Below are 24,386 nucleotides of genomic sequence, written 5' to 3'. Positions count from 1 at the left end.
TTAGATGAAACCACAGACATGCAAGAAACCCAAATAAGAATGTGAGAACTTCTATGGGACAAATGACCCAGTTTCTTCAATAAATAAAATGTCTCAAAGTGTGTGTGGGGGGCAGGGAAGTTAGATTAAAACAGGCTTAAGAAACCTTAAGAAATCTGAAAATAAGGGGATCTTGTTTGGATCCTGATTGCAACTTACCAACTGTATGAAGACATTTTTGAGACAACTGGGAAATGTCGACATGTAGGCTGGTTATGAGAAATCACTGCGCATTTGGCTAGGTGTGATCATAAAAAGCCCTTACCGGCCAGAGGTACACACTCAAATATTTTAGGGATACAATTAAACCATGTCTGAGGTTTGCTTTAAAAATACTCGGGGGGGGGGGGGGTCGCACAAGGATGCAAAATGTTGCTGACGAGAATAAGAGTGGTCATTATACTCATCTCTCTACTGTCCTGTATGTTTAAAATTACATTTGTAAAACATTAAAACAAAATCAGAAACCACGAACACAATAAAGAGCCAAACCCAAGAATGCAAAACACCAAATCTATATTTACATCCACATATAATAACATAACTTTAAGCTGAAATATATCATAAATAAAACAAGTAATGTCTACTGTTTGACAACATAAGTATCAACAATTAAAATAAATCAAACTGGAATGAAATAAATACATAAACAAAAATCCAACAGATTGTACCTCTATTACATGTACTGTTGTCTCAAAGGAAAAAAAAACATACAAAACCAGTAGTATCCCAATAGTTAATACTGATGGACAAAAAAAAAACAAAAACATATTTTAGAGTACAAGGGCTGTGGAAAAAAACTGGTATTTTTATGCATTCAGAAGTGTGGTAAGAAAGTAAAAATATGAAAGCCCCCCCCCCCCAATTTCAGCATAACATGAACTGACTTGTTTTCAAATAGATTTGGTGATTTTTTTTTTGATTTTTAATTTTTTTTTAAATACAGGTTTAAATCTCAGTCCTCTATTATCACATATCCCCTTTTAAGATTTACATTTATAGTCAGGAGCAAGCTTTCTGTAACACTCATTGCGTTAGGCAACGATCAAGTCAATCATCTTGCGAATGTGTTAATCTTCAAAAATACGCTATAAAAGTGCAAAACTATGAAAACAAAAATCTAGGTTATGTACATATGGCTCAGCTTGTGAACAGGAAAACAGGTTAATAGTGTACACTTTCCTGATACAAAGCACTTCATTGCAATGCCAGCAGACTGCCCTCAGATTCGCTCTCCCTGCCAGGCGGGAGTTAAGACTTGTCTATCAAGTACGCTTCATGTTGCATAATGAAAACAAAACAACAGAAAAAAAAATTAGGATTCTTTTAGGACTTTACCCTTGCTCTAATGGAGAAGGGCAGGACAAGAAAAATTAACAGTGCAAATTTATTTTTGCAAGTTTTCTTAGTAAAATATTTTGTGGTTACTAAACACAGGGACTGTTCAAGACACTCAGCGATTACAGCAAATTGAAGGAACAAAAGTTTAAAACGCCCACTAAACTGACTGGGGGATCTCCTCTCTTTAAAACCCAAATTGCATGTGTACTGAGAAAATGCTTCCAAACAGCCCCAAATGAGAAGACAACTGAGGTCTAGACACAGATTACGTCTTCCCCATTCCCAGAAGACTCAGCCAGCAGTTCCTTACTCAGAACCAATGTGTCTGCAAGTCACTTCAACATGTCCAAGCTTAACTCAAATGCAGACACACCAAGACTCCAAATACAAACCTAAAATTGACCCCAAAACTTGCATTTTCCTTTAAAATTGCTTCCAACATATGCAATTCACATGTACCATTGAGAGTTTATTTTCTTTAATCTACTCATTTAGGCAAATGCCCAAACATTGTATTTTCCAACAAAAATGATTAATTTGATAGGAAACTAACTTAAGTAACTCCACATACAATTTGGTATGTTTACTGGCTAGCTGGCTGCTCTACTGAGGAAATGCTTCCCTGCAGACACATGCACTTAAAAAATCCCACGAACGACGCCCCCTCCCGCAGCAAAGGACGATGGCTCTGGACCCCTCCTCAGCTGACATGCTGAGATTTCCAACAAAAGGGGCACCTAATTCCGAATGGCTGACCCCAAAATACGCAGCAAGTACAGAGGGTTACTACTTCCATTACGATTTTAAGACAAGAGACTGTGGACGATTTAACATGATACAAATCATTGCAAATTTTTTTTAAAAAAACATACATTTTAAATGAGAGCACAAAAAAGCAGAAATAGCTCAAAGTGATGAGCTACATTAGAGAAAAAGAGTACACATGGTATTTAAACGAGCAGGTTTACAACTTATATATTTACAGATTTTTACCTGAGGTGCAAGCATTATATACTTTCTCCCCACCCCACCCCCCAACCCAAATGATTTCTTTTCAGCAGCGCTCAAGTATGAAAAAAACTCCATTTCTTATTTGGTCAATTCTAAACAAAAAATATTATTCAGGGACAAAATAGAGATTTGCAGTCTCTATTTGTGTATAAGCCAACTGCTCCAACTCTAGTTTTTTATTGCTATTTGGTACAAAAGTTACCAGAACAACTTTACAAAACTGTAGTGTTCCTTGTACGTTGTATACACAGTACAATCACAGCTTATTTCAGTAGCTTTCACCGTTTGCTTTCTCAAAGGATGAACTTAACAATTTCATGGAGAGTACACACATCCATCAAGACCTACGGAGGAAAAGGGTTTAAAAAGTGATTAAAATGTACTGATGTAGTTTAATTTTCAGAAGAATAATAAATAAAACGAAACAAATTTAGAAAGACAGTGGGTTCTCTGGAAGCTTGAATTCTGCAATGAAAGCATCAGGAGACTAAGTAAATAGATAATGTTGCAACTACCTGGATGGTAATAATCGTGATTTAACGAAGATGATTTAACCAAGAATCAGAAAGGATATCAGTTATACTAAGTCTGGCAAAGCCACTGCCACCTACAAGAGACTCTCGAAAGTTTGTACCTTATGACGGGACATGTGTGGCAGGGACCAGGAGTAGTTAACAAACGACGTAGAATAACCTCCCTCCCTGAGGAGGATGCACAAAAGGTTTATAACATTATTTGTCTGGCCAACATCTATCAAGTTCTCAGCAGTATTCCCGGCATTGGGCTGAGCATTGAATAAAGGAACCTCCTCCAAGCTCAGCTAGTGGTGGAAGCGGGACACACAGGTGAGACAGGCGGACATGGGGATGAACAGCACGTGCGCAGGGAACACAAAGAGGGGCCCTAGCTCGCGGCAAACATCTGCAGAAAAGATACATGAGCTGGTCCTGAAGTATCAGAAAAGTTGTTTGACAAAGAGGGTGCAGAGGGGTGTTCCGGGCAGAGGGACATGCAGGCAGGGAAGCCCCCAGGTTGCAGAAAGAGGCCAGGGCTGGACAAACAGGACAGAGAGCACCTGCTATTACTGACTGGTTATAACGCACAGCAGTACAACGATCGGAGACTAACGTCTGCTCCTGGCAGCAATGTACTGCCACGCGAGTCCTACTGGGACTCTTACAGGTACATCACACCCTCTGCCCAAACCTGGGATGAGCTAAACTAACATGCGTACAACTCTGAGAACACGAGATTCTTTCAGGGTTACTCTCCAGTTAGATCCATGCGCCACATGAAGCAAACAGTCAAAACAAACCCAGTACTTGCCCCTGTCCTAATCCCCTCCCCCGACAGACAAGGCTTGACAAAGGCTTTGAACAAGCTCTCAATGGATGACTGGGGCACAGGTTTGGGACCTGCAGACCTTGGACAAAAACCAAGCAGAGTGGGGCGTGGTGCAGGTGACGTCACCCAAGTCTCGGAGTCCTTATCTGTGAAGTGTGTACTGGACATCCCCACCTGGGGTCAGAAAACCTTTTCTGTAAAAGGGCCAAACAGTAAGTATCTTCAGCTTCACAGGCCATGGGGTCCCTATCAAAACTACCCAACTCTGCAGTGGTAGCACAGAAGCAGCCATACCAAAAGGGTAAGGAACAGACGTGGCCAGGTGCCAGTAAAACTTTACTGACAAAAACAAGCAGAAAACAAACAGTTTGCTAATGCCTGACCTACCCCTACCCCACTGGAAGAAGGATTAAATGAGGCCATGTTCATAAACCATTCAATGCCTGGCACAAAATAAATGGTTGGTAACTTCCAGTTGCTATTTTACTGTTTCTATCCTAAGCACCCTAAGTTTTAAAACACCTTAAAAAAAAAATCAAAATGAAAATTAAAAGCAATTCTACTTTATATTATACTGGATAAACTAGATGGTTTACTTTCAATTAAATAAAATCAATACATTATATATGCTCACCTGTCTTCCCCAAAATAGGAAATCAAGTTTTTTTGTCATTTGGTCGATAATGTGCATGCCCAATAAAATTCTCATAGTTTCTCTTTTGTAGCATGTTGCTAGATAAGTGTTGATACGACACAGGCCTTTTACCTGATTGAAAACAAAAGTGTAAAAGGGCATTTAGAATTAAGTTCAAGCAATTGGGTAAGCTATGAGTAGGTTATTAGAGGTCAATTTTCAAAATTCCTAACTTTGATAATGTAGTCAGAATATACCAGTCACACACATGTTGTCAAGTTATAGCTGCCATGTTTTTAAGTGCCACGAAGACATCCGAATTATCTAAGTACTAGGTTGTCATTAGAAAGAATTAAAAAGCCAAAAGAAAATGGCAGCGGAACATATTTCAAACCTATATCCATCATGAACTAAAGCTGTGTGGGTGGAAGAGGAGAAAAAACACCCATTTAAAAAAGGACTTTACTTGCCACACGGCCTTTACTCATCAAGTAAAGACACAGTTTAGACTCATGTCCATTTGAAATGCTGAGGGGGGGAAATGGACACTTTTAATCAAAAGGCAGCAAAAATTAACATTTCATCGCTTGTGTTTGTAAGTCACTGGAGTGCTGAAAGCAATGTTTTTTAATTTGCCATTCATACTAGATCAACTGGCCTCAAGCTCTCCTTGATGGAGTACTGCCATCACAAAGAATCCTTAATCTGAAAGAAATACAAACTGAGAGATTCCAAATGGTTTCCTCTCTTTGGAGCAGCACAAACCAGGGGAGGTGGGGTCCCCCCAAGGAAGGCGCGGTGGTTTAACCAGGTTTGGCCGGGGCCAGGTGTGCAGGCCACTCTGCGCTCCCCTTTTACACACAGATGTGTGCCAGCCACCTGTGCGAAGGGCTGCCGTGAGGAAGCAGGGGCTTCAAAAACATTTCCAGGGGAGAACTCCAGGGTCATCTACAAGTGTAATAATTTACAAATACGGGGAAGTGACGTCACTTTTAAAATTCACTTAGGACTTCACACGGGCTAACCAGGCAGTGTAATTCTAGACGTCCGAACGTCAAAACTACTCAGAAGATTGTTTCACCAGCAGTTCTTATGCGTCCTACCCAGTCAGGTCAAGGGTCCTGTGTACCCCCAGCCCTCGCACCCCCCCGGGGGGTGGGGCATGTGACAGGGCTGCATGTGACAGGGCTGCACGCAACGCAAAGCTCTGGAAGATGTGTCTTCTGCTCTGAAGGCGTTCACAGCCCAGTCGGGGTGGTAGGACGTGGACAGACGTTCCCCTGAGCTCGGTGGGGTGGGCACACCATTAAGTGTGCAAAGGCCGCTAGACGGCGGGAGGTGAGGGGGCCTAAAGGACACCCGGGGCCAGACCAGTACCTCCCCCACCTGATTATGTGTTTTGTTATCACCCCACCCCCACAAGGGAGAAAAGGGAGCAAGAAGGCAAACACTCCGGATTAATGCCTTATCCTGTAAGGCTGGGCTCTGGGGGCCACACACCGTTGCCAGATCTGAGCCCACCCCGCCGGAGCTTCCCGCGCCCGGCGCCACCCCGAGGGCCCGAGCGCCCGGCTGCGCGGAGCGAGCTCAGGCCTCAGCCGGGGCGGCGCGGCCCGGGGAGCGCGTACCTTCCAGCGCCGCGCCCGCAGCCGGGCCGCCCGCAGCAGGGGCGCCCGCGGGCCCGCAGGCGAACAGCTGCCCGGCGCCGCCGTACGGCTTGTGCACAGTCAGCACGCTGGCAGCATCCATCTCCCCGGGCGCCAGGACGCGGGGCTTGGGGGGCAGCACCGCCGCCGGCGGGCACGCGTACTCCTGCGGCAGCAGCGACGCGATGCCCCGGACCACGTGGTACTTGGGCAGCTCGAAGCCTCGTCTGTAGTTGGGCCCCGGCTGCTCGGGCTCCAGGGCCACCGGCCCGGCTTTCGGCCTTTTGGGAAGCGGCTCTCCGAACTCGGGGCCGGCGCCGCCCGCACCCCGGCTACAGAAATAGTCTCGCCCCGGGGGCGCCCACGGGCCGTCGTGCTTGGCCGGGAAGTCGGCAGCGCCGTTGATGGAGCTGCTGCCCGCGCTGGGCGCCGGGGCTCTGAGCTTGGCCTCCGGCCTCTTTGTTTTCTCCGGGGCAGGACAAGCACCGCTTTTAGGAAACATCTCAGGCGGCTGCTGCCTGGCGGCCGGAGCCCCCTGCACCCCAGTGCTCTGCTGGGGCCGCTGCGACTTCAGGTTACTGGGGGCTAAAGTGCTCGAGTCAGTCCCTGAAGTCAGAGAGGCTTTGCCTGGCCCTGGGGGCCCCGGCTTCCCCTTGTCCGGCTGCAGGCACTTGGCGTGGGCTGCGAACGCTGGCTTGGGCTTGGGCTTGGGCAAACCGGATAAAGGAGGCACGTCTTTTCCCAGTAAAGCTGGCGGGCATCCAGTCCGTCTACTTCTCAGCCAAGACTTGCTTCTACAGTTCTTGTGAATGTCAGGGTTGTATTTATGCTCCAGTCTCTGGTGCATCATTAAAACTTCGGGATAAAACGTCTTGAAGGTACAAAATGGACAGGTGATACTAGGGATTAAACTTTTACTCAAAGAAATTGCTGGGCAACTGTGAAGTGCCCCGACTGATAAGTTTAAAGGTTTTTCTTGACAGTCCACGCTGGGCTTGAATTTGTAGTCCACTGCCAGCTCCACCTTCTCCTTGTGGCCGACTTCAGCATTATGGGCGGTGGTACTGCCCCCTGGGAGAGCACTGACATCCACTTCTGTTCTACACATGAGGTTACTGGCCTGAGGTTCAACTGCTGGTCTCTTTTTTAATGTGTCCAAATAGGCAGGGGCAGGATTTCTGCTCATTCGATCAGCAATGTCTTCAGTTGCATTTTTATTGAACTCCTGAGTATCTTTGTGTACGTGTGAAAGGACAGCGCTGCCCAGAACATTCTGGAAAGCAGGGGCCACCCCCTTAAGTTGCTTTGCAGGTGGGCTGCCTTTAACATCTTTGGCACCATCAAAAAATCTTTTCAAATTTTTGGTTTGCGCACTGTCGGCGGTTAGTAGTGCATCTTCTGTCTCCAGGTTTTTCCCATCGCTCTTCACTTCGGCGGCAATGTCAACCTGCTTATCTTTGTGATGTCTTTCCAAGTGATACCGCAGAGAAGTCTTCTGGGCTGCAGCATAGTCACAAAATTCACATTTGTACGGTTTTTCACCTAAAACAAGAAATGCTGCTATATTACAGAAGTTTATGAGAGGCATCAAAATAGATCTTTGGAAGCCAGAAGAATCTAATACAGAATACAGGGTTCTTTTCCTTTCTGTATCTACTAATCTTCATATCCGGGATTCCTCATGAAGTGCTTGCTTTATCACGCTTACTATATACTGAATCTCTCAACATGTGAATACATGTCTTTAAAACAAAATAACACTTGCAACTTCTTTAAACTTCATAAAAGTCCTATGGAAGTAAATATTTGTTATCCCACTTTTACAGCTAAGAAAACTGGGGTTCAGAAAGGTTAAATAAGTTGCCCACAGTTGCACAGCTAGTGAGTGGAAGAGATGGTGCATGCAGCCTCCTAAACCACTGTTACAGCTGCTTCTGCAATCTAAAGAAAAGGGTACTAAATGTATTCACATTTCATTCTAAACTATAAAAATACAAAGAAACTATGGCATTAAAAGACATTTAAGAGGTTTGAAAATGAGTCAGGCTACAGTAGTCAGAAACTAAACAAGAAACTAACTTCAAAACAAGAATAGCAGTTCAGATTACAATGAGACTAAAAGAATTAAAATGACAGCTGAAATCTGCACACTCCACATTTATTCTTAAGCTACTCTGGGTGTCTAGCAAAATATTTGGGGGGAAAAAAGTCAGACACAAAGCTATGTCATAATTCTTTTCCTTAATACATCCTTTTGAGAGAAAAAATCTAGAAGCTCCTTACCTGTATGCGTTCTGAGATGAATATTGAGGTAATAATTTGAACGGAAAAACTTTCCACAATAACTACATTCTCTTGAGGATGTAAGATGTTTTATTTTGCCTCCATCATCATTTTTATCTTAAAGCAGAAACAAAAAATATGTAAGACAGAGCAAATACATGAGTAAGGGTGGTGACGTAAATGTTCTTGATAGAAACATTTTTGGAAAGCATTTTTATTAGTGTTGGGTAAACCAAAAAGGCTAAACACACACTAAATGTTTTGAGGTTGTCTGAAGTTTTGAAGTTGTATAAGACGCATGTGGTTTTTTGTTTTTTGGGTTTCTGTCTGAGTCTAGCACAGTTCACTGTCAGTTTTCCATTTGCCTGAACACAGGTAAGATTGTTGAATAGACAGATGCAGGGGCAGCTTTCTTTCTCATGGCTGAACTGGGCAGGAACTGGCCAGCTGGAGCCGCACCGACACATGGGGCTGGAACAACCAGCTTCTTCAGGATAAGTCATTTGGAAAACTGAGCCAATAGAAATCACCAATTTTCCCAACCATCAGTGGCAAAAACAAGTTTTCTATGTTAAGATTGGGCGAGTTACCACTAGAGGGTAGCAAGCACAACTTCATCTGCACAGAAAAGAAAAGGCATGGCACGGACAAACACCTAGGAAAGTTGGTCAAAATTTAGCAACCTTTTGGAAAGCAGACTGTAGCATCCACAAGCTCTCACGTGGCCATGATACAGCTGACAAACCAAAGTCTGTCCTCAAAGGACAACGCGTTAAACTTTCAACTTCACTCTGGGTAGGAGTATCAGGACAGTGTGTGTTACGTGCAAAGGGGAAAGTGTCCACTGGGGACACTAATTAAAGGGTGGCTGTACTTCACGCCAACACCAGCCCTCCAAAGGTAATTAAACGGGCGACAGCTAAAATACCCACGCCCCCAAAACTGCGTGTTTAAGTTTTAGATCAACGAGATCTCCTCTTATTGTAGCTCATAGTACAGACATTACAATATGACAACTTCTGAAGTTGGGCTGTCTCTTAACTGGTCGTTTTGTCTTGAAAAACTGTTATTTCCAATAGGAAGGCCTCTCTCCTGCTCCTTCCACATTTTACATTCTAGGTTATTTATAGCTTACTGATTTTAAAAAGCAGCCTACAAGCAAACCTTGGTGAGCCTCCAGATACAGTAAAGACAGAACTGTACAATCTGTGTCACCCCTAAACTCCCCTGAGGAAACTGTATCCACTTGTAAACACTCTAAAACAGCAGAGACAATCCTCGATCTGAAAAGGTGTCATGAAGACTTTAAAAAATAAATCATCGCATAAACAACTATTAAACCCATTTATAAAAGGTGAAGATTTTTTTTAAATAATCTACTTTGCTTTTTAATCTTCTTAAAAATTAAAAGTAAACCTTTAAAAAAGCCAGTTTGATGGTAAATTACAGTAAGATATTATAAATGGAGACTAGACCACATCAGAATACAAATCGAGGAAAATCAATTCCCTAAATACAGGATGCCCAGCTTGCTTTCTTACAATCACACCCAACGAGCTGGGTTTGCAGCTGGGGTTGGACCTTATTGCAATTTCCTACTTCCAACTGTGTGTTCACAATTTAGGGTACGTTGCATCACGTCCCAAAAGTGATGAAATGCCTTTGTTTTAACAGAAAGGACATGAAATGTCCCCATCTACCTGCTTGCTGTCCTTTAAGTGTCACCTTTGCTTGCTTTTACAGTGCTGTTCTCTAAAGGGCTGTAAACGCTTTATAAATAAGGCTGTTGAAATTCCTTGGAGGGCTGGAGACAAGAGTCAATGAGCCAATTTTGCAAACAGGGAAATCAGGACAAAGAAAGGTGAAGCAACACATAATCGGTCCCAAAACAATGCAGTGGTAGAACCAGACTAAGCCCAAGCCTTGGTACTCCCAGCTATTACAGGTAATCCAGCCGCCTGACGACTGAGCCCAAGTTTTCCACCCGATTCTTCTGCCCGCCTACACCACCTACTGGCAGAGCATGACTGGACATTTTATTCCTTTCAGGGCACGGGGGCATCTCCCGGGCCTAATTATTTCCCCATTACTGCATGTTCCTCAACAGTCCTGATGGTGACAAAAATCACTTAGAAGACTGGAGGTCTGGATTTAAAGCTTTTTATGATGTATTAAGAAACTACAAGATGTTTTCTAGATTTCTGAAAACTAGTTCTTTAAGTGCTAGGTTTCCTGTGTTCCAGGAAACTTAACACATCCTGAATATCTGATATGAAAACTGCTCTCACATCCATCACATGATCAGAAAAAGAACCGGGCACGGGCTTAAGAGGAGATGAAGAGTCCCATATATTGTCTGGCCTCTCGACCCTGACACTACTGACATTTGGGGCCAGATGATACCTTTGGGGGATGTCCTATGCATGAGAGGATGTTTATAGCAGCATCTCTGACCTCCACCCACTGTGTGCCAGCAGCGCACACACCTGCCCCCCGAGTCGTGACAACCAAAAATGTCTCTTGACGATGCCAGCTGTCTTGTGGGGGCAAAATCACCCCAGCTAAGCACACTTTAAAGAAGCACAGCTTTCAGTTGATCCACAAGTTATAACAATGTATGAGTGTCCCTTCAACAAAATACAAAAATCACTGAATTTTCAGAACAGGAAGAGACCCTGAAGGACTTTTAACTCAACCCAGAGGGGTTGGGTGACTTACCAAACGAGCCTGGGCTCAGAGCCAGTCCCCAAGCCCCCTAACCTGCCAGTGCTCCCTGAGTGTGAAGAGAAGACAGTACGCAGCACAGCAGCTTACCCAAATGGAACCCTTCGGGAAGCCCATCCTCAGATCCATCTTCAGAGCCACCTTCGCGATCGATGGCCCCGTTCTCGTCCAGGGTGGTGGTCAGGTCCGGAGAACCCGTCCTCGGCTGCCTGCCATCGACTGACATGGTTGGCGACTCGGCGTCCACCCTCCTGTCCTTCTTGTGGACTCGCGAGTGCAGGACCAGCTGGTGGTAGGTCCGGAAAGCTTTGCCACACTCAGAGCAGTGCGTGGGCTTCTCCTTGTTACTCGACAGCTTGGGGTCCGCATCCCCAGAAGGCACTTCACCATTGGCGTGTCTGGGCTTCTCCTTATCCTGGGAGAGGCCCGGACAACCGCTCTTACTGGTTTTGGACTTTCCAGAACCCTCAGCATGGCTTTTACTCACGTTCCAAATCTCTCCAAGCTCTTCTTTGTCCGAGTCGTCGTTGTCGGTGCTTCCTTCCTGCCCCGGTTGCTCCTTCACTTCTCGGCAGACGGCGACCTTGCCCTTGGTGGCCAGCTGCCAGGCCTGGTAGGTGGTGAACGGATCGAGCTGAGGTATCCATCTGGCGGGCTGCCTCCCGCTTTCCGGGGGCACTTTTGGTCTCAAGTTTAGGAACTGCAGGAACTCCTCTCGCGGGGCCGGCATCCCCTCCTGCTGAGAGCCGGTTTGGCTGCTGCTGCTACCGGAAGCCGTCTCTTTGGTGTGCATCTTCCTGTGATCTATGAGACTTTCTTTATTTGGAAATAGGAAGCCACAAACCATGCAGATTTTGTAAGGAGAGGAGATGCTCTCAGCGGCGTGCTCCTGGACCACCTCGTTGATTGTGACCGGGCTCTCGGAGCCCGCCTGCAGCTTACCCTTGGCCCCAGACTTGCCGTTGTGTGTCCGCATGTGGTTCTTCAGAAACCAGGGCTCCTTGAACCGTCGTCCACACACGTTACACCCGTACGTGAAGGAGTCCTTGTGTTTCTTCATGTGGGTCTCAACGTCGAAAGCGACTCTGAACGTCTGCCCACACACTTCACAGCTCAACTCTTCACTTTCTTTGCCATTCTTGTCCTTGGGAGGTTCTGTTCTCACTTGGCTTTTATCAAGAGGACTAAGGTACTCTGCTTCCACACGCAAAACTGCGGGCTCACAAAGGATGGGCCGGTGCTGCATTAAGACGTGTTTATTAAGGTCTTCTGAGTGTGTGAAGGTCTGACTACAGAACATGCAGTCCAAGGGCGTGTGTCCTTCTATCTGGATTGTACTTTTCTCCTGGGTGGCTCTGAAAGGGACAGCAGTAGGGCCTTTCAGGGACATGGCATCATCTAGCTCTATTTGCGTGCCAAGAGGATTGCCAATAACTTCCGGTCCATCCATATAGACTAAGAGGGATTGAGTTGGCATGTTTCCTGTCACTTTATCTAAAGTCAGAATCCGGCTGAGGAATTCCTGGAGTTGGAATAAGGCCACTTATAAGACTTGTCACTCACACCCCAAGCAGCCCTGGGCTTCAAAACTAGAGCAAATCTCTGTTATAAAAGCTCAAAAGAAAGTGAATATTCCTCTAACGTCCTATCTTCAGAAGTCTTAGGAAGCTCAGTGATAGAGAGTATCACTGGTCCTTTCCACAAAAAGGCAGACGGACTCCCCAATGCTTTGGTTCAAATATGAGTCAGCACAAAGCATTAGTTCTCTTTGTCTCCACTGAGTGATTCAGTGGAGCAAGTCAATTCCAGCAACCTGGAGACAAGGGATTTCCGAAACCTAGAGGAAAAAAATAGGAACAGTGAGCTCGGTAAGGAGAAGGCTGGCATGCGTGGTTCACAGTGGTCTTTTCCACTGTGGCAGAGAAGATACCTAACTCAATCGCTTTACTTTTAACTAATACAGTGCTATCCTGTTAAGCATGCTTGTTCATTACATCATCCGCATTTTAGCCAATCAATGCCTTTATTCAATCCCTAGAATTTCATCCAGTTAAGAAACTTGTAACTTAAAAAGTTTTAATGGCTTTAAGTCTAAAGCGTGAAGTTCCAGGACAGAAATTGTTAAATGCAGCTGAATATGTTTAAAATGCCACTAAAATGCACGTGTGTATCCTATCCTTATAAACACCCTCTACAAGTCTAGAGGCTTATGATGACAATGAAAGAAAGCACTTTAGGTAAAAATTTAAAAGCCAGAGCTTCAAACTGTTTTATATACAAACATACGGGATACAGAAATGCTTAAAAGCACACTGGAACATTACACACACACACAGGTCAACTGTGGCAGCACAGAAACACAGGAACCTTTCCTAAAACCCCCATTCAGGACATACAGAACACCTCAGAATGGGTGCCATCCCCGCCAAGGGGAACCTGGATAAATTTTAGTTCACTGTATATTCCAACCCTCAACCCACTGCCCAAATCCCAGTTTTCTTTGGACAACTCTGCCTTCAACAAGCGTCAGGGTAGGGCTTCCTTGTCCAAACAATAAATAAGGAAATACACACACACACACACACAAAGCTACTCTGTAAATGTACACATTTAAAATAAAAATCCTCACCATGGACTGGAGCTGCTTTCAAATGGCTTAGTCTTTAATCCGAAAATGGATCCTCTCCTTATTTTATCCATCTTTCACATTCTGCACTGGCCAGGTGAAAAATGGATAACTTTATTTAGCTCTGCAGGCTCTGATTTAGAAGCTAATTTTCACTCTTGGAGAAGAAATAACCTCTAAAGCCAATACCCTCCATCTTTATGGCAAGCATAGGAATTGTTTTTAAACAGTGCCAACTACTTTAACTGAAGTCAGTTAATTCCACCCAAGAAAACAAAAAGACATGCAAACTACTCCCACCACAGGCATCGTTACAAAAAAAAAAAAAAAAAACTTTCCTTCTCTCCAACTTCCTCAAAGAGAGGGCCTGTAGGCTCAGAAGACCAGGAAACATTTCTTCCCCTTCTTTACAATCATAAAAAAGAAAATTCTCATATTCCCTGTTATCTTTAGTTTTGAATAAACTAGATTTTTAACATTAAGCTTTTCTAAATAAGACTACAGATTAAACATTAGGGTAAAGAAAGCATGTACTGATAAGTGTTTTTTATCTTAACTCCTTAGTCTTTTGTTGCAATCACAATGGAGGATAAACACGTGGGCTGACTACCAGCGTGGTGGGACACAAAAGAACACACCAGAGACCTGAGTTCTAGTCCTGACTAAGCCACAACCTGACAGTTGTCACCGCCACCTACCTCATCTGCACCTATTTAATACAGATGGTTAAATTGTAGGATCACCTCAGAGTTCCAGAATTCTATGCTTCTGCGGGGTAGATCTGTATTTATGGACAGATATATTCAAAAGAATATTTAATGATTATGCTAATCAAGATATTAAAAGATGTTTGGATATGTGACTGTTCATTTAGGTTTCTATGTAGGCATTTACTCATTCAACAAATATTTGCTGAATGCCAGTGTCCCAAGTAATATTTTAACTAAAGAAATTAACAGCACATAGTCTGGAAAAGAAGTTCCCAAACTCTGACAACTGTCTTCACTGGCCAACAGCTAAATGAGAAACAGAGAATAGTGCAGTGAGTTCAGATTAATTTCAATTTAAATAAAGACGGGTCTTTATTTGAGGTCTTTTCTACTTTTGGGCGTCAAAACACCCTTTTATAAAAAATGAAAGAATGGCAGTGGCAAATAGTAGAGGGTTTTGGGTTGTTGTTGTTTTTTTCAGATGTCGTAATTTGGCAAAATCAAAGTTAGTCCCCCAGGTCTAAGCTCAATGCTACCTTTTTTTTTTTTTTAAATAATTGGATTAGTCTGCGACATTTTTAAATTTTGGGGAATTCCACTTTTATATAAATAATCTTTCCCAAAAGACCCCAACCCTAAACTCGATCTCTGGATTAGAAAGATGACGTGAGTACATCCTATTATTTCCCACCGGAGGTAGCAGCATAGACTGGAAATGCCTATCCTAGGAAGATGTCTAAGTTTCAATTTTTATCTCTGAAATGTTTAAATATCTGGGTTAAGTAAATTATCCTCAGCTTCTAACGCAAGACCTGAGGGACTGGTACAGGAGGCACAAAGGGGAAATCTTAGGAGAAAGAAGAACTTCAGTTTGGGGGGAACGGGGTGAATAGGGCGGAGGCCTGAAGATGGGGGGGAAGCCTATGCCAGGGAGCCCTCTTCTGCGACCAAATGAAGAAGACCTTCCTGAGAAAACTGAAGCACGTCTTCCTCCAGGAAAGCTTCTGAGACAGAATCTGAGAGTCACCCGCTTTGCCCAACTGTCCCAAGCACTAGACTGACTACCTTGGGTCATAGCGATCTGTACTACTCACCCAGAAGGGATGAAGACCTTGGGCCATCCCTGTAAAGTAAGCTCCTAGGGGCACAGACCCTGTCCACCTTGTTCACCGCTGTCCCCAGGGCCTAGAAGGGGTCCCTGGAACAGGGTTGGGGACAAACACCGGGAGAAGAAATGAACAAATGCTACATAGTCAGTACAGGTGTAGAAATCAGTGTGCCCACACATCTCTGCCCAGTCACCACCAACCATAACTGATCTGACATTGAAATTAACTGGAATGTTCATCAAAACTTCCACATGGCTGTCTATGGCTGCCATCTAATTATCGTGCTCCACAATTTCAAGCGAATAGTAATGATAAAAAAGAATCACTTAATCGTACTGTGGCGAAGCTGCATCCCTGGCGTTTGTTTATACAGGCACCCTCCTTACCGACGCCCCCGGACAAAAGTGGGGGCCGTGCTAGGGAAGCGCTGCCGGCACACGTCTTCAAGCCGGGCCTGAGACCCTGCACACGAGCAAGACACTGCCTTAAACTATGAGTCAGTATCTACATCACTTAGAACCACCCTGCTAAACAAAACCCTTTAGAGTGAATATACTAATAAAGACTTGAATAATCACAGAACTTAGGAAAACCAGACATTCCAGCCCAATCACTGTCCACAACAAATCGCTGTTTCCAATGGGGTGAAGCGTGTGTGCGCGCATGCGCACAGCCTTCCCAGAGCCTCGTTTCCCCACGTGGAGCACACGGAAGCCACGTGACACCCATGACACTGCTGGTCAAGCCAACCGTCCCGACAACGCACTGGAGGGAGGCAAGGAGGGCACTAACCCGGCACCTATAGGCTAAATGCTTTTAGTTTACAGCAAAGGGGAGCATTCTGAACACACTAGCTTATTGAAAGGCACTTTGCAAAAATATTTTTCAATGTTTAAAAAGTTTTTTCTGAACCTTTACACAGGTAAAGAACAGCAATTAACCTTCAGCCATATACCCCAAGGCACCTAAGGCAAGAGCTTATTCAGTATAACCTTACATGATGAGAGAATACCAGTATTTAGTTTATATTGTGATTACTTACATTTTTAAAACATTAACTACAACATACTCTTTGGAAAAAAGTAGGAACTATATTGCTATAACTACCTGAAATATAAGTGTGATGGTTCTTTAGGTCATTTCTTCTGTTTTTGTTTGGTTTTTGTTTAAAGCAGAAATTCAGTTGTGAGTAAAGCTACGCAAATTCTGCCACTACCAGTTCTGCAAATTAGTAAATGTCACACATTAGACAATGCTTAATGAAAAGCACAATAATTTGTGCTTAAGGACAACAAATCAGAGGTAAAAGCCGCCATGCTGACAGCTGCTGCTAACTTTTCAATATTGTTCTATTTTGTGCTCAGACTATAAACCTTTAGAGACAGCAAAGTTCTACTAGAGCTGAACAGGTTATCTCTAACATTTCTTCATATGGAATACTCATCACCATAGTAGGCGCAGTAAGGCATTCAAAATCATCAAAAACTGTCAAGAACACACAAAATTCTATTTATAGACAAGCAAGAAAACAAAATTCTATTTATATCCAGCAAATCTACTAGCAACCCCCCCACCTAAGTGCCCAACTAAACAATCATTAAAACATTTAACCCAAACAAACTGCTACTTGTTGACCAATTCATTTGTACCCTTGAAACTGTAAACTAATCTCTAAGATCCAGTTAGGAAACTTAGTTTTTCTCTAAGTTTCCCTTGTGTATTTTACACATACTAGTTTTTCTGAATCTGACAAGTAGAGAATTCTACCTAGTAATCTACAGTAGCAATCAAAACCTGTAACTTTAAATCCTTCAACACTATTTCAAGGAAATCATCAAGGTCACACCCATGAGCTAAATGGTCAGTCAACCCAACTTGCCTAATACAGCTGTGGAAAGATGTTTAAAAGTTAAGTGGAAGAGAAAGATACAAATACTCAAAGCTGATATTCAACATTACAGCCTAAACTATTTAAAAGCAGATGACTGCTGAAGGCAAATTTTGGGAAGGTCCTATTGTAGGAAGGACACAGTGTCATTTTCTTGAAACTATATATATAAGTGTTCACTTCTAAATAGAATTAAAGACCAAAGTAGTGCAATAAAAACATAATCATATTAGCACATTTGAATGTCATGATTAAAAATTATGCCTGATCATTCCAAATCACTTAAGGTCAGTTAAAGGACCTTAATGTGAACTTAAAAAGCACCATAAATTAGTTTTAGTTTCAATATTATCAGTATTACAGATACTGTGGTCTGTAAACTGGCTTTTAAAAATTCCATCTTGACCTGAAAGAGAAATAACTATAAGGGAAATGGATTTTAAAAAAAGATTTTTAATGAAGCAAGGTCAAGCCCTACTATCGGTGAGTTTCTATTATTATGACCTTACCAGTACTACTTTAAATATTTTGAAAAGATTTTAGACTAACTCCAAAGAGAGGGAGTGATTTCGGAGAACTGAAAAAAGAAACTGTTCTCTCTTTACCTGTGTTAACTCTCTACAGAGAAAACAGTGCATGTGTAGACACACACAAATGACTTGTATATAGAGACATATATAGATAGATATACAAATAACTGTAACCATTATATCACAGAACCACCCTCAACACCTACTTTTTCCACAAGGCCAAATGGTCTTCTTAACTGTACCCAACTTAACTTCAGACTAACTACATACATGGCAACGCCTGTCAAAGCATGAGAGCTTTCTTTAGCAACATTTAAATATTCCCCTCCCTATCTATGTTCAGCAAATACTAAATTTGTATGTCTGGCCCTTTCAAATTACCAGTTTGCTTTCAAAATGAAGGAAGAAAGCCTCCTTTCAATTAACACATACAGTCACTGTTCAGTAGATTTATATGCTGAACAACAACAAAAGTATCCACTGATTAAAAAAAAGAAACTCTTCTGGTATAACTGAACTGTTTTGAAGTTATCCGGAGTTGATACACGTAGGAAAAATAAAAACAAGTATTTCTCCCAATACAGATTCAAGAACAAAACATACCTAGACTCTCAATCTCCAGGCCATATAACTGTATTTTAAATTCAAAAGATTTTCTGACACTAGAAAATAATGAGCACCAATACACAAAACACTACAAGAACCTGTTTAAAAAAAAAGCAGTATCTGCCCCTTGGGCAGCTTTTCTATGTGAAAGACACAGAAAACAACTTTGCTAAAGCTTAAGGACAAAGGCTAAGGAATAAAACTAATTTTCTCATACAACTTACTCAGCTGTCTTTTCAGGTTTAGTAATTTTATTTCTCAACTTTATCATAAAATTACCAAACTGGCCCCAAATTTCCAGTAACTCAGTTATGTTGTTACCCTGGGCAGGAAGTAATGGGGATGTTAAGAACAGTCAGTCAACAAATGTTCAAATGTAAAGCTTTTTAATGAGCATTCCAATGTTAGGCATAAAATGGCAGTGGCAGCTGGCTGCCAGGGGCTGCCCCTCCGTTTATTTGGAAGACAGACTTATACAAGAATTGAGCTTGCTCATCACGAGCTGCAGATTTTAGCAAAGAATGGTCCCTGTCCTCTCCCTGCCCTCATAGTCTCCCTTCAAAATCCTTTGCCCCACATACCACTGCAAATTGGCCTAACTGTATTATTGGCTGGAGAAAAACAATCCAAATCACTTATTCCTACAGGCAGCAGCATTTCATTCAGTTTGCTAGGCTGCACCCAAAACGAGGCCATGGGGTGATAAATGATCACGCTCCCCTCACCCGAATTTAAGAAATTTCCTGTTGTCTGTGTGTTAAGTCCTTCTTTCTTCCACATGCATTTAAATTAGTCAACACTCCTCCCGGCAAAATGTGGGGATGGGGTGTACAAATCCAGACTGTTCCCACTGTCCCAGGTCTAATTTACACGCTGGAACTAAACCCTTTACTATCTGGAATACTTCATTATGACTGGGATTCCTTTAATACCTGTTCTGTAAATACCTTCCAGGTTTTTATTTTGTTATACCTCAGTAATTTAAAAACTCTTCTATACATTCCAATTGTAGTCATTTAATTTAAAATCACATTACATTTATTTTATTCTCTTGGAACACTCATCAGTGTATAGAACTGTCTCATGTGTGATTCCTATTGTATAACTGTAAGGCTTAAAAATACCCAGCCATTGTTCAGAACTTTGGCTTCACCTTTCCATTTCACTTATTAACCATACTGCCACGGGATTAAACTGAAATAGGGAATTAGGAATAAACCATTTAAAACAAGTCATACCCAGCAACCTCAAAAACCACAGCACACAGGCCATACTGGCATCCATGAGATGGAACAATGTGAACTGAAAAAAATTTTTAAGCAAATGGAAACAAAACTTCATGTAAAATATGAAAGAGGTCCAATCACTTCCAGTCCTAAGAATCAGATAAAAGCGTATCTTTTTTTTTTTAAGTAGCAGATTGTAGGCAGTCAAGAGTCATTAAAACTACTCAGAAGTTCTTATCAGCCAATATCATGTTTGTGACAACTGTGAGAAAAGAATTTAATTTTATAAAGTGGGAAAACAGCACATCTTTTGGGACCCCTGAGGCTCTCATCAAACGTTTCAGAATTAAGAGTGCTCGGGAGTTGGAAAAAGGCAACCCTGCTGTGGCAAAAACATGCCATTTCATCAGAAACACTGTTAAGAGAGAGAAAAGTGATTAGCATTTATCTGAAATAAGGAGAGGGACTGTCCTGGCTAGGCCATTATGTCCTTAATTATTTCATCCGTTTGTAAGTGACTTGATGATTAAGCCTTATTTCCAGATTTTCTCTTTAAAAGGACCACTGCAAGGGAAAAGTGGGGCTGCCATTCCTCCAAGTGCCACTGCCAAAAATGGAGGCTTACAAAGAGTATGCAAATCTACCTCCACCCGCCTTAAACCTTAAAGTAAAGGCAAAGTCAAAACCCTCCCACCTCCTTCTTCCTCCCCTAATACCTGAGGGGGGGGGAGGGAGGACCAAGCTGTTATCTAAATAAGATTCTTCAGGGAGAAGGGGGAAAATTATTTTCTACAAATTTTATCTTAGTAATGTATTAGTTCCTTTTTTAAATTAAGAAGTGAAAGGGAATAATATGAACCCAAGACAACTGCTAAACTTCAATCTCGCAGTTACTTAAAAAAAAAAAAAAGCAAAGGTCAAACTGCAAAGTGTTAGGTGTTGTGAAGATAAAAGGATTGAAAGAAGCTAGACACTGAAGAAGTTCTGTGTCCTTCACCTATGAAAGTCATAATCTTTTCCCCTACTTCCTCCTCCAGCATGCAAATCAATGTGCAGAGCTAAACCAGCAGGCTTCACACCAAATAATTAAAATTCCAAACAATCAGATTAACCCTATTCTAACAAACAAGCCAAACACATTATAAATTTGTCTTGTAGCTCTTGACTCCTAGATTTTTAAATAAGAAGGCACTGCTTCTAGAATTGAATACTTATGTAACTGATTAAAAATGGCAGCAATGGGCAGGGGGTGACTAAAACACCGGAATTAAAAACACACACACTACAGTCTTTGGAATACTGAACAAAATAGTATCTAAAATAAACATGACTTCTCAGAAAAAGTCATCTACCATTAAGGACACGCCTTAAAAGTTCTTAGCACATATTAACGAAGCAAGCACAAACTAGTGGTTTGACTGTTATATTTTTCAGACAAAAAGCAATTAGGTTATTACTCTGCACTTGTCACTACAGAGACTGAAGGCTTTTCAAAACTCTAGATCTATTACTCATTCTCAAAACGTTATAAAATTGAGTATTTTAAGTCTTACTTGGTATCAAGGCAGCCCATCCATTCCAGGGGAGAAAGTACAGTAAACAAACATTTTAAATGAACTTCTTGACATACAGAACAGAGAAGATAAAGGCCTGCTCAGACCCCTACCTAGTCGCCAGGCCTGGCCGGCAGCTGTTGTTACCCTGCCTTTCTTTTGTTGAGCTTAATCTCATGTCAACTCATTCAACCAACTCAAAAGCGATGAAGACATAATTGAATCAACCTGAACTAAATCAGACCTAGGCTTCTTAAAACATACAGCTTAATGGTTGCAAACGATCTAGAAAACCAGGAAACCAGCTAGGCTGTGGTATGCACCGTGGTCAGTAATACACGACCCCACACGGGCCAAAGGACCACTACAACCGCCATTTATTTAATACACGTTTAGGAATGTTCAACCCTTCAAAGCCTATAGGCTGATTCCGAAAGATAAACTGAGGCTCAAAGAATGTCAAAGGGGAACACACCAAAGCCTTAAACTCTGAAGTTGGAGTATCCTTTGCCTGGGGGGGTGGGTAGTTTCTACTGCTCCAAGTGTGAACAGGCTACTACTGGGATCCCAGAAGTGGCCACTGGTGGCTCCTTCCTGCCCCTGAAACTAAACCTTGCGGGAGAACTGCCCGCCGGCCCACCCCACCCGCCCAAGAGGGCAGCTTCCCGTCCTCGGTGGCCCTACCCCGAATCCTAAAATGTGGATTCCAACCCGGGACCTCAAATTCCCCGGCGCGCAGGTACCGGCCTGAGCACCTCGCAGGCCAGCTCTCGCCCGCTCGGAGGCAGGACCGCCCAGGCCGCCCCAAATCCAGCCTCGCCGGCCTCCAGCAGCGCCCTCCCGTTCCCCGTCCCGCATTTTGGGGCCAAATCAAGAGTGAAGAGGGCTCTACATCTGAAACTGCGCGGTTTCGCCACTCAGCGCCTACCGGCAGAAACTTCCCTTTTAGAAAAAAAAGAAACACTTTTAGGCTAACATTTCAATCCCTCCTGCCCTTCAGAGTTCCTAGTTTTGCTTCCAGCTGGGGCTTTGGGTCTCCCACTAGAATTGAGTTATAAAGATATTCTTTAAGCGTTTAAGGGTTATTTTACAAGTTTCTTAAATCTTTAAAATTAAAGGGGGAGATTAGGGAGAGAAAAAAAAAAAAAACAGTCACACATCTAGGAAATGTAGCCTGGTGCACCGCCCGCTCAGAGATGAGCAGAAGACCGGGACTCTGGGGGACGGATTTGGGGGCGCCCGGGGGGCTCGATGGGGTGCGCGTCGAGGTCCGCAGCCAGGCCAAGCCCCTCCCCCGGCCCTGGAGACGCGCCCTCCGCCCGGCCCGTGTGGACGGTCCCGGCCATTGTTTGCGGGGGACGCCTGTTAGGACGCATTGTTTTGGCTGTTTCGGCTGTTTCCAACTTGCCCCGGCCCCTCCCGGGCCATCGCTGGGGACCCCGCGCCGGCCCCCGCCCCTCACCACCGAGTCGGCAAACCGGTAGATCGGCCCCGCGGAGCCACCCAACTTTTCAAGAACAGCCCCCCACGCACCCACGCTCGCAACCCCCAGGCTCCCTCGGGCCGGCCCTCGGCTCCAGACCCGGAGAAGGGGGACACCCCCGCCCCCAAGCCATCGCGACTATTTTTAAGAGTGAGTGTGATGGTAAAACACTGTCTGTATACACCGGGGGCTCGCCCGACACCTTCTCGCCGGGTGGGGAGGGGGCGCCCTAGAGGAGCGGAATAGAGTAGGAAGGGGGGGCGGGCGGGGCGATCATCCGGGGAGGGAGGCGAGATAACGAGCACTGGAGACTCGAGGTCGGGCTCGGGGGTACGCCGGAGGGGCCAAGCGGGGCGCCCCCTGGGGCCCGGCGCGGGCGGGGGGCGCGCCCCCTTTACCTGCGGCTCCGGCTCCTCGGCCATTTCCTCGCTCGGCGGCGGCCGGGACTGAACTGACACCACACGAGCGAGCCGAGGTTTGAATGAGGAGGGAGCGGGCGAGGAGGGGAGGGGGCGGGGAAGGCAGGAGGGAGGGGAGGCGACGGGGAGTTTCTCTCGGCCTTTTGTGCGGACACCTCCCGGATTCCGCGCCCGCACCGGCCCCCCAAAACAGACGGGGGGCCACTGGGCGAGGGGCGAGCCATCCCCCACGGCTCCTCCGAGCCTCGCACCTTGAAGACCCCCCAAAAGGAGTGCCCCCACCCCCACCCCGAGGATTTGGGGGCCGGGCTCACCTCGGGCGCGGGGCTAAGGTGAGCGGGGTGGGGGTGCGCACGAGGGGCAAAGGCGCGGGCGCCCCCTACTCGTCCGCGCGGGGACAGTGCAGGCGCGGGGGGTCCCTAGAGCCGCCGGGGCGCGGCGCGTCCGGCGCACGGGGACTGTTGGGTCAGAAAGTGCTCAGGGAGCAGCTGTTGCGCCCTCCCTCGGCCCCGCCGCTCGGAAACGCCCCGCCTCCTGCCTTCACCGGCCGCGCGGCCCCGCCCCGAGGCCCCGCCCCGCGCCCACGTGACCCGCGCAGGCGCGCCCCTGCCCCTCCCACCGCCGAGGACTCCGCCTCTGGGACGCGAGCGAGCAGACGAGCACGCGCACCCCGTTCTCGCCCGGGAGATTTCCGCGCACGCGCGCATCTTTCACCGCCCCCACATCCCCCGCCTCCCGCCGCCCGGCTTAACGTGGCCCGCGCGCGCCCGGCGGTTCCAGTGACAGGTACGCGGGGAGGGGGCCACGGAGACAGCGCGCAGGCGCGAATCCAGGCCTCAGCCTCGCCGCCTCCCCCGCCCTCGTAAGGTGTGCCCCGGCGAGGGGAGGGGCTGGCATCCCGAACTCCTGGGTCATCGAGAATGACCAACAAACAAAAAGCCTTTCCAACACCCGGGTGGGTAGGTTAGAAGGCCGCTGTGGACGAAACAACGGTGTTTTCACATTTTCTTCAAGTGTGAAGAAAGTCTATGAGATAAGACGATTAAAATGTGTTTTTTCTTAATTAGTACCTTCATAAAGCTATCCTGTAATTGTTATTTTTCTTTGAAAGGCTGGACTTGGCGCTATTATAACTTGAGATTTCTAAATTTGGCCTAGGTTCCAAGAACCACTTGGGTTTGATAGAAATCCACGTGGATGCAACCGGGCTTAAA

At 44.9% G+C, this 24,386-nt stretch overlaps 1 protein-coding gene across 1 annotated transcript; it reads right to left on the bottom strand.

The window, feature by feature from the left end:
* Positions 1–539: 539 nt before the first annotated feature.
* On the bottom strand, positions 540–23,696 carry ZNF217 (zinc finger protein 217). The gene is made up of 6 exons (XM_081034716.1): positions 23,487–23,696; positions 11,113–12,859; positions 8,299–8,415; positions 5,998–7,557; positions 4,370–4,501; positions 540–2,735 (listed from the first exon to the last, which is right to left on the bottom strand). The coding sequence occupies exons 2-5, from the start codon at positions 12,497–12,499 to the stop codon at positions 4,392–4,394; spliced, it is 3,174 nt and encodes a 1,057-aa protein (XP_080890842.1). The 5' UTR covers positions 12,500–12,859; positions 23,487–23,696; the 3' UTR covers positions 540–2,735; positions 4,370–4,391.
* Between the last annotated feature and the right edge of the window lie 690 nt (positions 23,697–24,386).

Source organism: Rhinolophus hipposideros (genome assembly GCF_964194185.1).
Source record: "Rhinolophus hipposideros genome assembly, chromosome: 22".
Classification (NCBI taxonomy): domain Eukaryota; kingdom Metazoa; phylum Chordata; class Mammalia; order Chiroptera; family Rhinolophidae; genus Rhinolophus; species Rhinolophus hipposideros.
Note: the sequence above shows the minus strand (reverse complement) of the source record. Positions and strands in the feature narration are given on the sequence as shown.